Source organism: Sminthopsis crassicaudata, chromosome 2 (genome assembly GCF_048593235.1).
Source record: "Sminthopsis crassicaudata isolate SCR6 chromosome 2, ASM4859323v1, whole genome shotgun sequence".
In the NCBI taxonomy this organism is placed as follows: domain Eukaryota; kingdom Metazoa; phylum Chordata; class Mammalia; order Dasyuromorphia; family Dasyuridae; genus Sminthopsis; species Sminthopsis crassicaudata.
Window position 1 is genome coordinate 672,401,471 of NC_133618.1, and position 17,213 is coordinate 672,418,683.

The 17,213-nt window shown below is 42.3% G+C and overlaps 1 protein-coding gene across 1 annotated transcript in view; it reads left to right on the forward strand.

The window, feature by feature from the left end:
- Positions 1 to 13,401, forward strand: part of MINPP1 (multiple inositol-polyphosphate phosphatase 1) — a 27,368-nt gene extending 13,967 nt beyond the window's left edge. Inside the window, exon 5 of the mRNA XM_074297074.1 lies at positions 9,508 to 13,401. Within this exon, the coding sequence (XP_074153175.1) occupies positions 9,508 to 9,904 (397 nt within the window). The 3' untranslated portion in view covers positions 9,905 to 13,401. The remainder of the gene's footprint in view (positions 1 to 9,507) is intronic.
- The last annotated feature ends 3,812 nt before the right edge of the window (positions 13,402 to 17,213 follow it).

Below are 17,213 nucleotides of genomic sequence, written 5' to 3' on the forward strand. Positions count from 1 at the left end.
CTCCCTCGTTAGATAACACCCTTTGGCTAAGGAGACTGGAGATTTTCAGTCTGGTGGGTTTGTCACCTCTCCAGAATATGGCTGTGTAAATCAGGGTCCCTGCTCCTTTGTACTGTTTTTAGGAGGAGCCTGGAAATGGGGAGAAACATTTTTTCCATGTGCCCCTCCCCTCCATACACTCCCTCTCCCTGGTCGTATCTAGTTGTGTAAATACTGGTGGGCAAGGGCCTTCTCATCTCTGCCACCAAATTGAATTTTTTGTCCTGCTTTTGTACAAGTGCCCGCTCTCCAGGCCTGGCTCTGGGCTTCAGCTTTCTTTATTATTTGACTTTATTCAAAGACTGTATGTAATCAGGCTTCGGCCCAAAAACTCTGTTGGTGACTTAGAAATGAAGTCCTGTATCTTTGAGCAGTGAATTACTCAGAGAAGGAACAAACAACTCAGAATTATTGTGCGTGAATTTGCAAATAGAAGGTGAACATTTGATTTTTTTTGGTCTACTTTGTTGAAATAAAGATATTTTTAGATTGTATTAAGACATTGGGGCATCAAATCCTATTAGCACATTTAAAAAAAATAAAAAACAATAGTTTTTTATTTTTCAAAATACCTGCAAAGATAGTTTTCAACATTGACTCCTCCAAAACCTTTTCCTTCTTCCCTCCCACCTCCTCCTTTTCCTAGCCCCTAGATAGCAATCAATCAGTATAGGTTAAATGTGCATTTCTTCTGTTTTTATCATACTGTGAAAAAAAAATCAGATCAAAAAGGGAAAAAAAATGAGAGGAAAAAACAAGCAAACAACAATAATAAAGGTTGAAAATACTATGTTATGATCCACACTCAGTCCCCACAGCCTTCTCTGGGTGCAGACAACTCTCCCCCTCACAGATCACTTAGAACTGGCCTGAATCACCTCACTGTTGAAAAGAGCCAAGTTCATCACAGTTGACAACAGTTGTTGTTGCCATGTATAATGATCTCCTGGTTTTGCTCATCTCACTCAGCATCAGTTCCTGTCAGTCTCTCCAGGCCCCTCTGAAATCATCTTACTGGTCATTTCTTACAGAACAATAATATTCCATAACATTCATATACCACAATTTATTCAGCCATTCCCCAACTGATGGACATCCACTCAACTTCCAGCTCCTTGGTATTACAAAAGGGGTTGGATAGTAACACATTTTGTTAACTAAGTTTTTTTATATGAATAATGGATTTAAAAATCTAAGCATTGTGTGTTTCATCATTAATATTTTTTCTTTTTTTTTTCTTTTTTTTTTTCTGAGGCAATTGGGGTTAAATGACTTGCCCAGGGTCACACAGCTAGGTCATGTCTGAGGTCAAATTTGAACTCGGATCCTCCTGACTTCAGGGTTGGTGCTCTATCCATTGAGCCACCTAGCTGCCCCCATCATTAATATTTTAAAAGGTATAAAATACATATGTGAAAAAGTAAAAGAAACAACTTTTTGACTCAACAAAAAAATGCTCCTTGGAAAAATATTTTAAAAGTCTTTAGAAATACCATAACACTATTGTTAGGCTGCCTGGCTTTCAGTTTTATCATGTGGAAAATATCAGTCCCTTCCACCTCTGAGTCTGCTGTCCCATGACTTAGGGGTAGGATTGGGTGTTAGGAAGTGTTCACTGTGCTTGGTGTGTCACTGGGGCTTTAAAAATACTTGGTGATTGACTGATTTCATTGGTCTGGATAGCTTCTCTGTCAGCACAGATCAGGGACTACAGTTTTCTGCAATTTCCAGTTTTAGGCACAGTGCCTGGAGACACTGAGAAGCTTCCAGAACCTTCCCCAAGTCTTGCAGCAATCTTGGTGTCCGAGAAAGCGTTAGAAGGTTCTAGCATTAGGGAGTATTGGGAAAGTGGGATTTTGTGACACGTGAAGGAAGCCAGAGGCAGCTACCCTTTTATGAAAGAAGTAGAATCTGGGGGCTGGCCTTCAAGGGTCATTGCATCCAAGCCTCAACTTTTACAGATGAGCAAACAATCCCAGAGAGGCCACAAAGTGAGGAGTTAACGGAGAGCTGGGATTTGAACCCAGCTTCTTGGGTTCCAGAGTCAGCACTCTTTTGCACTGTGCTCAGGTGCCAAGTGATTTTTGTCTTCGAAGAGCTGTAGCACTAGAAAAGCCAGCCTTCGTTGTCATTTTTAATGTGTTTTGATTTATAAAGATTATAAACTATTAAGTGCAAGGAAACAGGACTAAGATAAAAGGTTAGGGCACATGTGATGAACAGGAAGGTCCAAATTCATTATAGAATTTGATATCTAATAGGTTTGATTCAGGTGAAAAAGAGGTGACTTTGGAACACAGCCTCTGGAAAGGAAGCACTCCAGGATGGATGCTAGATGACGAGAGGTTATGGACCAGGGAGGGGCTTCATGAGGCTGATGAGCAAGTGGCTGATCTTTCAGGCCACAAACATTTTTTAGAGCTCCAGGAAGTAGAAGAGGCATCAAGACATGGACGTCAGCAAAGGCGCCTTCTGGCCGGACCTTTCTTTACACTGGCAGTGAAAATAGGTCCTAGAGAGGGGGAGCAGCTGCATTCTTGGGGTGGAGGTGGGGAAGCATAAGGAAGATGCCTTCTTACCTGTTGCTTCAGAGACAGCCAAATTAGAGGCTCCAGAATTAGCTGGTGTGATGGGACCCGGAGGTAATGTGTGTTCTTAGTCAAATTTTTATAATCTAGTTGAGAGTTTCTATTTTTATAATGGAAAGTGATGAATAATCCTTCCTCTCCTGTGGAAGTTGTGTAAGATTTTAAGTCTGGGAAAGAATTCTGGGAAGATGTTGGAATAGGGCAGAAAATTGCAAGTTTGCCAGACCTCCCCCACAAACCAGACAAAGCAGGGCCTCAGGGTGAACGGCTCCTCTTGGGCCTGATCTGAAGAAAGATACAAGGAGGTTTGGCCTACGTGAATTGTAAACATCTCCAGGCTAGTTCCCTGAAAGAGAGCCCTGAGGTTAGTTGGGTTGGGAGGCTGCCCCGGCCCTAGCCCAGGCAGTGGCATCTGAGTTGGGGAAGACTGAGGGAACTTGTTCTGATAAGGGACGCGAGGCCCAGTTGTGCTGCTGAGATGTGGCCCTGGGTGAGAAAGAATCAGAACGTGGCTGAGGAGTGTGGAAGCAGGGGGCAGGATGCCCTGGCTGCTAAGAGAAATGAGCAGAACCAGGAAATCACTACACACGGCAACAAGATTATATGAGGACCAGTTCTGGTGGATGTGCCTCTCTTCAACAAAGGGGTGATTCAGGCCAGTTCCAAAGATCTTGTGATGGAGAGAGCCATCTGCCCCAGAGAGAGGACTGTGGGAACGAGTGTGGATCACAACAGACTATTTTCACTCTTTTGTTGTTTGCTTGCATTTTTTCCCTCATTTTTCCCCCTTTTGATCTGATTTTTTCTTGTGCAAAATAATTATATATATATATATATATATATATATATATATATATATATATATATATATATATATATATATATATATATATATATATATATATATATATATATGGAAAGAAGGGGAAAATTGGAACACAAGGTTTTGCAAGGGTCAATATTGAAAAATTATCCATGCATATGTTTTGAAAATAAAAAGCTTTAATAATAATTTTTTAAAAAGAATTAAGAGGCTAAGGGAATTGGGGGAAGGATAAAGGAGGGATTTTTAGAGGGAACCTTATTCACATCAGGTCTGAGTTAAAGAGAAAACAATATATATACAATTAGAAGGGAATAAAAGTCTTCTAAATTGTTAAAGAAATAAGAAGGTGAGGGAATAGGATAAGGAGAGGTATAATAAAGATTAATAATGAGAATTAGGTAAAAATGGAGAGAGAGGTAAAGAAAGGGATCTTTTGAGGTATAGGGTAGGTTAAGTAATGGGAAAGTGAGGTAGAAATAAAGTAGAGAAGTCAGGAGGGAAAGGGAATGATACACAAAAATAAAATAAAAATCAAGTAGAATTTGTTATGTGAAAAAAAGTAGGGATAATAATCATGATCTCAGACAGAGTTAAAGCGAAAATAGATTTAATCAAAAGAGAAAAATAGGGAAACTACATGATGTATCAATATTAATCAATATTGTTTTAGACTATTTAAATAACTAGACAGTATGAGGTTGGAATAGTGTGTGGTTTAAGAAATGAGTTGATAACATTAGAAAACTATGGAAAGATTTGGCCTTAAGAAGGAAGAGGTTATCCACTTTCAGAGAAGTAAGTATAGTCTGGTCTTCCATAGATGGATATGAATGTGCACGGATAGATAAGTGTATGAGTGTATGGGAAAGTAGGAGTGAGCTCTGGGTGTTTATGTGGTACAAACATCAGTAAACTTAAAGGGGAAGAAATGCTTTTCCTTGAGTGTATCAGGAGTCCAGGGGCAGGTGGGCTTCTTGGCAGGGAGCAAAGGAATAATTGTAGGCATAATTCCTGGCCCAGGCTGCTGGAAGTCCTTCCCCATGTGGGGTCCTCTGTCCAAAGAGTGAATGCGTAAAGCATTTAGCATACCTGAAATTGCCCTATAAATACTAGCTGCTTATTGTTGTTATAATCCTTGAAAAGGGATTCCCTGGGCTTGATGGAATCTTGTGCTCCCCCGGGGAGCCCTCTCAGGTGCCTGGCTGGCCTGTGTGCTCTCCTGTAGGCAGCCTCCTGGAATCCGAATCCTAACAGGATTGCTGTTTTATCTCAGATCCATCAAAGCTGTTGCCTTGCCTGGGTATCATTATCCTGAATTTTCTAGACATGGTAGTTAAAGGAAGGTCGGGGCTGTCTGGCTCACGGGGAGTCCCATTGCGTCACCGGAGATGGTCTTTAGCCTTCAAAGTTGAAGATCCTGAAAGCGTAGACATAGGTGTTTGTGGTTATTGTAGCACCCGTGTCCTACCACTCCTGCTCCTCTGGGACGCCAGGGCGGGTCTGGTTTTGCTTTTAATGACATGAATGATTTTGCTCTTGAAGTTCAAGGAAGATACCATTCCCCCACCCTGTGCCCCCAGAATTGTGGGTGCCCTTTTGCTCTCATCGGCTCCCTTGGCGTTAGCTCCTACTCTCAGTTGTCCTGTCTCCACCTGGGCAGCCGTGGACCCCTGAGTTCCATTCCCAACTGCCTGCCTGTGGACATTGGAATTGATGAGTTGAATCTTTATTTCTAGATTATAAATCTCCAAGTGCTATATGTGCTGACTACCTCACTAGCCGGAGGATTTGACCCAAGGAGGAAATAAAGCTTCAGTTTGCTCTGAGCACTTGTCTCCTTGTCAAACTGATTGATGCTGTTCCTGTTCCAGAACTTTTCAGTTTGAGCCCAACTGAACTGCGTTCTGTTTCCTGCCCGGATGTCTGTCAGTTTCTCCACAGGCAGCCCTGGGCAGCTATGGGGTGTCCCCCCCCCCACTGTGGCCTCCAAGGAGCAGCTCCAGGGTGACCTTCCCAGGTCCTTTCACTTACTCAGGCTTCCCTCTGGAAATTGCCTCATTTTTCTCACTTAGCTCTGTTGGGATCATTTCCCTCCAGTTGAGTAGACGGTTTTTGAAGGCAGACTTAACTAGCTTTCTCTTCATATCCCAGGTATCTGGTGCAGGTCTCGGCTTGTTCTAGGTGCCGAAGGAGCTTTCTGAATCTCCTTGGTGTGGCCAGGGATCCAGGTTCTGGACCTCACTTGCTTAGCTTCAGACATTCGGGACTAGGTGAATTTCCGAATTGGATCTTGGGAGATAGAGCCGGGAGGGCTCCGAGGCCACTGGTCCCATGTTCTCATCATGGAGGGGAAGGAGCTGAGACTAGAGAGGTGACCGAGAGTGGGTGGGATCTGACTCTCTGACTCCCGTTACCATGGTGTTAGGGTTTCTGGGACCAGATAGACCTGGGTGTATCTGGCCATGGAGCGCCTCTTGTTTGGCCTTGAAGACCATCAGGGAAGGCAGACATTTGTTCCCAAGGTCATCCCTTCTGCTTGGAGATTGATCTGAAGGTTAGGCAGGTTGTCAGCCTTGATTGGGCCTCGTGCTGCCCTCTGTCGAGGTGAGAATACCTTACGCCTGTACTTCAGATGGGGAAAGGGGGCAGAACAGCTGGGAGGCCCTTGAAGAAAGGGGACTTTTCTCCCTAAAGCCTTTATGCTGCTTCATTCCTCTGGAGACGGGGGCTTCCTGAGAAAAGCACTTCGTGCAGTGGTCTCAGTTCCAGATTTCGTGTAAGTTTGAGACTTGTCCATCAGAGTTCTTAGCGGATTAGCACAACTTAAAAATGAGTGTGATCTACAGAAGGAGCTGCCTGTGCTGGTTCTTGGTTTGGTTCTTTATTGCTCATGCAATTATTCCAAGAATTTGTGTGATCTTGGGCTCTGAAAAGCTATTTAATCTTTGTGGGACTTTTAAAAATTATGGAACATTAGTTACATGTAAAAACCACACACACACACACGCACACACATACACACACACACACACACGCACGCACACACACACACTCTCCCTCTCTCTCCCCTAGGCCAGGTGGGTTTCTTGGTTGAAGTGCCGATTCTTGTTTTTACTGAGTTTATGGAATGAAGGTTGGGACCCTCCTGTGGGTCAAGGATTGGTGGGGATGGTTATTGTGGTTTTATTTTATTTTATTTTTTATTTTTCCATAGTTATATAGAGCAGTATTGTATTAGATTTCACTTTTGTCTAAGGAGAAAGTGAATTCACCAGCCTATGTTTGACTCTGCACAGGTCCTTATACTTTTTTCCCTCTATGTTTTAATTTCCATTTTCTCCTTTTTGAGTCGAGAACCAGACATCTTTCAGCCAGAGCAATCGGAACTTTCCTAGGACTTGCAGTCAAATGCACTTTTCATTATGAAGCTTGTGGTCTCTACTTTCCAGGACCGCAAAGTCAATCCAACACAGTCATGCTGAACACCGTCAGAATGTTTGACGTTCTGTTTAGTTTGGGCTCTCTGTGGCACAAAGACCAAGAATAAGTGAAGTAGATCTGAGTAGCAGCCAATCAGAGCTTCCCTTCAGGTGAATAAAAGGGCCCACTGTGTGCCCAGCACAGTGCTTAAAGGCTTGGAATGCGAAGGGAAAAGCAAGCCCATCTCCGCTCACATTCACATTAGAGATGACACATATAGGACAAGTCAGCTGAAGGATGGACTGAGAAGGCCCATTGAGTCCCGAGGAGGTCACAGCAGGCAGGGGCCTGAAGCACAGTGCCAGGCAGATGTGAGGCCCATGAGAAGGAGCATCCAAGCAGTGGAAGTGGTCCTTTCCTGGAGTTGAGGGAGAGGGAAAAGATTATCAAGTCAGCAAGGAAGATGCTCCATGATCTGGGTTCCTCATTGGTGAAAATCAAATTGGGACATAGTGCATCATCTGTGGCCCAGCTCCTGCAGTCAGGATCTGCTGGGTGTATGATGCCAGTCAGTGAGGGCAGGGTTATCAGGGCAGGTGCTATAGGAGCCAGCAGAGCCGGCTGTGGAGTCAGGAAGATGGGCCCCTGCAGAAAAACCTGGCACTGGCCTTCCTTTCTAAGTCATGGCCACATTCTTAATTTTAGAGAGCGGTAGAAGGCTTTGAATGTATGCCCAAGGATAATGAGGGCTATATTCTGTAAGGGGAAAAAAACAGGGTTCTTGCTATTACTCAACACCTTGTTTTTACTTCAGCTTCATTTCTAAATATAACCTTACCACAAAAAGCTGTTTTTGTAACAGCATGAATAAAAGAGGTCAGTCCTCATTTTTTGGCCATGTCTGACATTGCCTGCAGAATTGCTGCATCCCTAGGGGCACATCTGCCTGCGTTCACTGCTCCGAATCCTTCGCAGTCGTTATTTCTTCAGTAACGGTCACATTCTACTCATACCCTAGTTTGTTTAGTTTTCCTCCAGGCCGTGGGCATCTTCTTTGGTTGTCAGCTGGAGCTGCTTCACAGGGATATTTCTGGGTCGCAGGGAATCCAGGAGCTTCGGAAGGTTTGGAGCAGCAGTGCCATCGTATATCTGGTTTTGTAGTTTTTGTTGTCTTATCAGTTTTCTTTTATTCGCTTGTGAACAATCTGATTAGTCTACAAACTCATGGGCTTTCCCCTTTCTTGCTCCCTAAACATATTTCCTCACGTTTTCACCATCCTGCTTATGTCCATGTTTCTGTTGGAAGTGATCAAGTATCAGGATCTTTTAAAAGATAATTTCATTTTTGAGGAATGTATCAAATACAGAATGAACCAAAGCTGGCGAGGAAAATGTCCTTCTGGGGATAGTTAGAAGGAATGAAAGAGCCTCTGTTTACAATGAGCTTTCATTGGAAGGGGGAAGACAACATAAATAATGGACTTAACCCACACAGAGTAGTTAAAACACAAGGTAGTTTGGAGGGGCTGGTGTGTCTGAAAGCCTTCAAGCTACTTGTGGAGGGAAAAGAGGGACCGAGGGTGGCCAAGGAGGGAGTGCCCAGGCCAGAGCCGATGCGGAGACCTGGGGCTTAGTGGCCTCGAGGAGCTGAGAAGGCCCCATTTGACTGAATCTTGTGGTGGAGGAGGCTGCAAGGAGGACTGAGGCTGGGGTGGGAAGGCTGTGTGCACGTGATATCTTGGAGACAGTAGGAAGCCACAGGAAGGAATTGAGGAAAATCATTTTGTCATCAGTGTATAGGATGGGGTGGAATGGCGAGGGATGTCAGGCTGGGGGTGCTCCCACTGACAGAAATAAGGAAGTTCAGAGGGGAGGATTTGGGGGGGAAAGATTACCTCTCACTTTGCTTCCCTTACCAAGGAGCTTTGCACTAGAGAGACAAGAACAAAAATGGCTGAGGGGGTGTGGCAACTGAGAGTAAGCAAAGAAATAATAGGCCATTTCAGAACGTCGGAGTTTGTTGCTGGGCTCTGAAAGTGCTGAAAGACCTGGAATGTGTGATTGCCAGACCCTCGGTCGGTACTTGTTGAGGGGGAGGGAAGGCGTCATGGCTGGGCAAGGGCCACGGCCCCCAATTTTTAGTGCTTCCTTTAGGCCAGGGGACCTGAGCACTTTGCAAAAGGATTCTAGAATGACTGGTGGAAGGCACAGGGAGTGAGGGTCCAGAGAAGCAGCAGCGGCTTTCCCTGAGAACCCACCTCGATTGGAGGCCAGCATTCCTGCTAGTATTGGGCTCGGCGGCTCAGGCCGGGCGCCCGGGAGGCAGCTCAGACAGTGAGTCTGTGGACACAGGGGCTGAAGGCTAGGGCTCTGGGGCTCCCGGCTTTAAAGCTGCATCCAGACTGTCTCTTTTATAGAGACCCTGGATCCCACTGCCAGGGTCCCAGCCCACCTCCCAGTGGGGCTCACCTCTGGCTGTAGTGGCCGGAGGGATGGGCGGCCCTCACCTCCCTGGAGGTCTCCCTGCCACAGTTAGGCCGCCCCTTGGGGGCCTCGAAACACCCGTCCAGCTTTGCTTTGGTCACTGCCTAAAGGACTTAGCCTCATGCTGCTTTCTCCCCTTGGTTTTCCCAGGTCCCAGCCCATCTCCTCCCCAGCTGTCTTCCACTTCGGACACGCAGAGACGCTGCTGCCGCTGCTCTCTCTGATGGGCTACTTTAAGGACAAGGAGCCCCTCACAGCTCACAATTACAAGGAGCAAATGCAGCGCCAGTTCCGGAGCGGCCACATCGTCCCCTACGCGGCCAATCTCATATTTGTGCTTTACCACTGTGAGCGCCCCGAGACGCCGGCCCACGAGTACCAGGTGCAGCTGCTCCTGAACGAGGAGCCGCTGCCCTTCGTTCACTCCGCCAAGACCGTCGCCACATACCAGGAGCTGAAGGAGCACTACCAGGACGTCCTGCGGAGCTGCCGCTCGGACCGGGACTGCGCCGTGCCCAGTATCAACGTCACCTCTGACGAGCTGTGAGGGACTGTCGTGGTTCCAAGGGGCAGGCTCACCGGGCACGGCGCTGGCGGCATAAAGCGCAAGTATTTCTGACTTCAGAGAAGTGGATTGTGAACCTGGAATTTGTTGGTGGAAAATAATTTTGTACCAAGGTAGTTGGAGGAAAGAAATTTTAATCACAATTTGTGGCCCGGGCCACATCCAATGCAATGTTTACAGAAATGATTTCAAATTTTATTGCTAATCCAGTCCTGGCTGCTAAATTTGATTTCAGAATGATACTTGAAAATGCTGGAATTACCAAATTATCTCTCTAGATTCAGATGCAATTAAGTCTAGGAACTCAGCTCCTTGGATTTTGCGGGTGACCTTTCAAGCCTTAAGCAGGGATAGTCTTCCTGGAGGAAAGGGTACTTTAGTTAAGAAAAAAAAATTATCAACTGGAATTATAACTTTCTATGGAAGGTAGCTATACTTTTCTCTAATTGAGAGCTGTTAAAATGTTAAACATTTTGTGTCTGATTTAAGATGACATTTTGACTGACAGATTTAGAAATAAGCTCTGTTTGTTATTAGTATTATCACCATGGCGTGTTGACACTCTGGAGACGAAGTGCTTTGTGGCCTCTCGATGAGTCCTTTCATTTATGTGATGCTACTTTTACATTTATAATGATGGAGGAATAGGGTGGTTTCCTTAATCCTTTGATTAGCTTTCTTCTCTTATTTTGTACCTCTCCAATCATTATTAACAGAAACAATTTATTTGAAAAAGGCTTTATGTTGCCTCGTCTCAGTCATTAGAATTCTACGCTATGCTAAGTGCCATGAAAGTGTTTGTAAGAATAATTATGATTATGATAATTCTATTAATGACTAAGTGAAGAATTATCCGATCACCTGAATTCTACATGATTTTCTGCTCTTTGCATGGCAATATTCCTCTCCTTTGAAGGGATGGAAGGAGAAAGAAATGGGAAACGATGAAGTAAGAAATTCAGATATCAGAACATTCTATTAGAACATCAGTTTTCTTAAATAAAATTAGATCTTACATATTAAAACAGATTTTTAATCACATGAGAAATGAACTCTTTTCAAGTGAGAAACAGCTTTTTCTGAACATTTTGTTAACATTATTGGATTTGGGTCCAGAAAATATGATTAATTTAAACCACCAGTTAATAAAGTCTTTCATTTTTAATGAGTGAACAAATCAAAATAATCCCTGTTGTAGACATATGAGTTCACACACACAATATACATGTACACACATGCACATGGACTCCCATCTACACCCTCTCCCTGAAATATCCGGTCTCCTAGATGAAAGGACCTAAAAAAGTCTCTAAGTCCCTGCTCTGATACACAGGCTGACCTCTCATTGTTCTGGGCAGTTGTCAATCAAGCCTCCCAGAAGTCAGACCCTGCCAGGCCAGAGATGCAAATAGGGAAGGAACTTGGACTCTAATGGGGGAATGTGGGAAAGGGAAGTGTGGATCTGCCTTCCTGGAGGACCTAATGAATCTTCCTTACTCTGAAGTAATAGAACGTCCTGTGCTACTTCCAGCCCCATGTGGGTGCCCACACCCACGGACATGTACATGTGTCGCTTGTTAAAAGAGCCCCTTTAGGTACATTTGATATCTATTCTGCCCCAAGCCCACAGAACACAGCTAGTGTGTAAATCAGGGCGGGGCGTGCAAGATCCCCACGTCCCCCTCCCCACACACAGCTTGGGTCAGGGAGTGCCTCCATTTCTTAGAGCCGTCTCTTTATCGGGGTTCAGGGAGGATGGATCCTTAGGTTTGGGGTCAGCCCTGGCTACTGAGAAATCCTGTTCCACTGGAGTATATGTTCCTGGGAAAAGCCTAATGTTTTCCGATCATCCTTAGCTAACTAGAGCATTCTGTTCCTAGGGTGTTCTGCTTAAATATTGGCTTGGAGAACAGATGAAGAGAAAGAATTAAATGCTCTTTCTTCTCACTCCTGCCTTGACTTTCATGTCTTTTTGGTGAGCAGCATCTCTCAAAACACATCCTGGTGAGAGATGGGTTTTTGTTTACTTGGGTGCTAACAACTTATAAAAAAAATTAGAATTTCAGGAGAAAATGATTTTCTAGGTTTCCAAAGTAAATAAACGATAGAAGAATTCAGTTTAGCATCTCAGCAGTTGGGAAGAACATTGCATCTCGAGAGAAGAGGCCTTAGGGTTGAGTTGCCGGCTCTGACCCTTGTGTGTGACCCTGGACAGGTCACAACCCTTCTTGGAACTTCACTGGGCTCAGACGTTTGAGGGGCATCCTACCAGATAGTTCCTTGCTCAATTGTGGAGGAAATAACCATGGCTGAAAGTCCACCAAAAAGCTCATGGTGGCCCTTGGGATGAGGCCGGCAGCTTGGATTGGCAGAAGAAATAGAACTCAAGGATGACCTTTTCAGGCACAATCTGTGATTTTTCCTAAGGATGATGGTTGTCCAGAAAGTCCCCTTCATCTGATGTGGCCATTTTGTCCTCAGGAGGGATGTTGTGAAATCCAGGTGAATGTTATGTTTGCTAATAAATTTAATCAAATGGGGAAATGATGAAAGATGATGTGAATATAATTTTGTTTTAAAATGCACGGACAGCTTTGGATCCAGGGGTATTTTATTTAATGCAACTGGCTGTTCCCAAAATCCTTGAACCCAAGTAGGAAGTTGAGACTTTACGCTGCCCTCACTTAGATGGAATGGCCTGGGAGTGTTTGTTTGAATCAGCCTCTTTAAAGTGAGCTTGGAGATGCTGACTTACAATGGGTTAAAAAACACCTAAAGTTTTCCACAAGTTGTTTGACCTTGGGGTCCAGTAGGACAGCAGAGTTAGCATGCTTGCATTCATTAGCACTTGATTTATTTGTGGGGAGAACAGTGAAATGGTAATTATTAATCGAAGCCGTTCCTATTCTAGGAAACTTGGGAAGTTCTTGGCGCTGGTGCTTCTCCCCCTTCCTCTTGGAAATGACTGAAACAGGAGAATTGGGGGATGAAAATCAGTGGGGCTAAGCAAACCTGAGATAACCTTGTAAGAAGGGGGGCTGTTGCAGGGCTGCATCAGGGAGAGCGAATGCCCCATTATGCTTCTGGAAATGATGCTGGTCCAATCTCTTATCCTCATCTCTGTTTAAAGCGAGACTTGGAAGCGCTGAAGTCCTAGTCAGTGAACACAGTGTACTGTTTACCAAAAGAACAAAGCATGGGTTTTTTTTCTTTTTTCCATATTTATACTTTGAATTTATTGTGCAGATAATCATTTATGTTGACTTTGTGCTTCAGCTTTAAGTTTATCTTTCAAAATAAAATGGATGTGTGTTTATTGAGTCAATTTAATATTTGGGACTTTGCAGAGGTCCAAGTCACCTTACTGACCTGGAAGGCATAGAGCACTTAGGTGGTATTTATATGTACTTTGTAGTGATTGGAACTTACCGTCTTTTATAATGTGTAAGCTTAAGAATAAATGTTTTGTTTTGAACTATTGTTTTTCTTCTCTGGAATTGTTTTATTTTGTACTTTCAGAATTTCATCCTTCAGCATCTTCCAGTTCTCCTGGGCAGACTTGTCTTGTAGAATTTTGATCCATGGGAATCCTACCTTCTTTCTTTCGACACTTTGAAATCTGAACAAAAATGGGATTTTTTGAAGAGTAGGAAAGATGCTTGGTCTCTCATTTTTAGTAAATTAGGAAAGCAGTTCCTCTGTTGGAAGGGAGGGGTTGCTCCTGGAAAGGCTGAGGCAATTTAAGACAAATGACAAGATTTTATTTTATAGAACTAGGGAAAAATAACAAAATTTAACTGGTTGAAAATATCAAGGAAATTAATGGGGGAAAAAAAAGTGAAAGAAGGTGGCCTAGCTATTATACTAGATCTCAAACTATTCTAAAACAGTAGTGATCTAAACTGGTTCTGGCAAAGAAATTGAGTGGAGGAATCGTGGAATAGATTGGGTACACAATAAACAGTAGGTAATGGCCATAGTAATATAGTATTTGATAGACTCAAAGATCAAGTCTTTGGGGACAAGAACTTGCTATCTGCAGGAAGGGGGAGGGTGATAGAAGAGAGGGAATATGACGAAGGGGTGGCAAAATGCTTTTGAGAAGGGTTAGGGAGGAGAGAATAAATGGGGGAAATACAGTAAGCAATAGTAATTGGGAAAAAGAATTTTGAAGCAAGTTTCTCTGATGAGGGCTTCATTTGTCAAATGTATAAGGAACCGAGTCAAATTTATTATTAAAAAACAAAACAAAAAAACCAAAAACCATTCATCAGTTGACTAATGAGCAAAAGATATGCACTATGCCCAAAGGACATGTCCTTTGACCTAACAATACCACTGCTAGGCATGAATCCCAAAAAAAGATTAAAAAAAGAAAAAGGAAAAGGACCTATATGTACAAAAATATTTATAGCAGCTCTCTTCTCAGGGCAAAGAATTGGAAATTGATGGGATAGCCATCAATTGGGGATTGGCTGAATAATGTTGTACTAGTAAGTCATTGTGATGGAATATTATTGTTCTATGGGAAATGATGAGCAGGATGCTTTCAGGAAAATCTGTCAAGTCCTCCGTGAGCTCAAGCATGTACAAAGTAATAGCAACATTGTGTAATGATCAGCTGTGAATGACTTCTCTTTTCAGCAATACAATGATCCATGACTAAGCTGAAGGATTTATGATGAAAAACTCTATCCATGCTCAGAGAAATAAATGATTGTATCTGAACTGAAGCATACTTTTTTTTTCTACTTTGATTTTCTTGGGGGTTTTTGGGGAGGATTCTTTTTCATAGCATGACTTTTATGGTAATGTTTTACAGTATTTCACAGGTGCCTTCTTAAAGGAGGGTGAGAGTGAGGAGGAAGGGAGAGAATCTGGAGTTTTAAAAACAAATGTAAAAAATTGTTTTCCATGTAACTGGGCAAAACAATAAAGTCATTAAATTTTAAAAAGAACTTGCAATCAGGGAAAACTGGAAGACAATTTGGCAAAAAATTAGGTATATGCCAACTTCTCACACACACTATTCATCCAGGTAAGGTCAAAATGGGGACATAATTTAGCTATAACGGGTGATACCATAAATAAATTAGAGGAACATGGAACAGTTTACTTGTTTCTTGCCTCTATATTTTTTCCTGCCTTTCAGACACCAGGACAAGCAAACTCAAGGATCTATCTCAATATCTACTTTTATTAGCATACATTCTGCTTGATTACACAGAGACAGACAGTTTGTGATTATATATCAGCATGTGTGGATATGGGGGGAGAGGGATGTGTGCTGCTATTTCCCTGAACACAAGTAGAAGAGATGCAATTGCTACTGTCTTTTTTTTTTTTTTTAAACATTTTAATTCTGGTTGTACTCTGCTATTGTGTGGTGGAACAGGAAATTTGGAGAACATACATACCAGTGAAATACTCCATCCTTGGTCAGAGCCTTTTTGAAAATACGGCTTTTATGGAATTTCTAGAACGGTAACGGCATGGAAGGTTGGATGGTGAAAATCCGCTGATTTCTCTGCTTTTATTTGGGGTTATTAAGGTTAGCCTCGGCAAAACTGCCAGATGACTGAAAGAAGAATATATGTAGCTCCTCAGCCCTAGAGGGAAGACATAAGAGAAGACATAGGAGTTATGGGTGAAAACAGCTAGATTTGGATCTAGACCTGAGGCTGAAGACTGCTGGCATCCATAAAAGTAAATAAAAGAGAGACAAAGACTAGGGTCGGGGAGTCAGGGAGAGAAGTATGATACTTTTGTCTCCAGGAATGCTTCTAAGGGATTATTTTCTTTGGTAGTTCTTTTTTTTTTTTTTTTTTTCCCTCCTGATTTCATTTTCTTTTTTTTTTTTAAGGATTCCCCCCAGTTATATGTCAAAATAATTTATAGCATGCATTTTAACAAGATTTGGGGTTCCAAATTTTCTTTCCTCCTTCCTGTTCTCTTCTCTTCCTATGGTAAATGGTAAGCAATTTGCTCTAGATTATATATGTGCAAAATTAATTTTTTTAGCTAAGTGACAGTGAATAGAATGCCAGCTCTGGAATCAGGAAGACCAGAATTCAAAAATAATCTTAGACAAAAAAGTCTAAGTTGCACGATCCTAGGTAAGTCATTTAACCTCTGGCTCAGTTTCTTCGTTTGTAAAATGAAGATGATAATAACCTATTTCCCAAGATTGTTGTGAGAAGCAAGAGAGATAATTGTTTTATTATAATTATTATTAAGTCTAGAGCTGTAAAGCATGCGACCCATGGACGGTTTATGGCCCACACTTCCAAGTGCAGCCTGAAGCAGATTAATAATTGAGAATTTTTAAAAATGATTTAAATGATTAAAAATACAATAAAATATAGGTCCATCTTCCATTTTCTCCCAAAGAATAAGAATAATATATAAAAATTTTGCTAAACTAAAGAAACCTAAAGCCCCAGCATCCTCATCTCCTACTTAGTCATCTTTTCAAAAAGGGAAATGGTATGTATTTGACCTGGTTCTTTGTAAAGCAGCTTGCCTGCTCATCCTCTTTTGTCGTTGTTGCTTATTTTCCTAAGTTTATTGATTTTTTTTTTCAACATTACATTTACGGATCACTCCTACTTTGTGAAACATGCTTTGCAATGATCAGGTAAAACTAATAATACAATAATTATACACTTCCCATCTGTAGCTCCCCACCCCCATTTCTACTAAAAAAAAAAAAAAATCAAAGAAATCCATATATTCTCTCTTTTTTATTCTCCTAAGCCATTAGGACAAAAAAAAAAAAAAAAAAGGATAAGCAAAACATTTTCTCAAGATAGATATATAGATATACTCACATGTATAAGTATGTTTGACCATTTTTTATGATACATCTTAGAATTTTCCCAGGAATCGAAGTTAGGCTCACTGTCCCTTAAATAGGGGAATGCTGACCTTTTTTCCCTTGCCTTGTGAGATCTCTCCCATTTTCATAATTTTGGGTCAGTCAATAGTTCCTTCCATACCTATAGATGTAAATCATCTGAGTCAAGTGACTTGAAATGATGAGGGGGAGCTCACTAGGTGCTCTCTTATATTCTCCTTATTTATCTTGGGTATGAGCTGTTAAACCAATTTTTTGTTATTTTTTTCCTCATTATAAAAATCATTCTTCACAGAAACTACAAAATTAAAATGGAACTCTCCTCAATCTGTTGTTAGTTTCCATAATCCCATCCATTCCAAGAAAATACCTGCTCTCAAAACAAAACAGAGCTTTTTGTTGACACCTTCCCTTCTCATCTTTGACTCAGCTTTA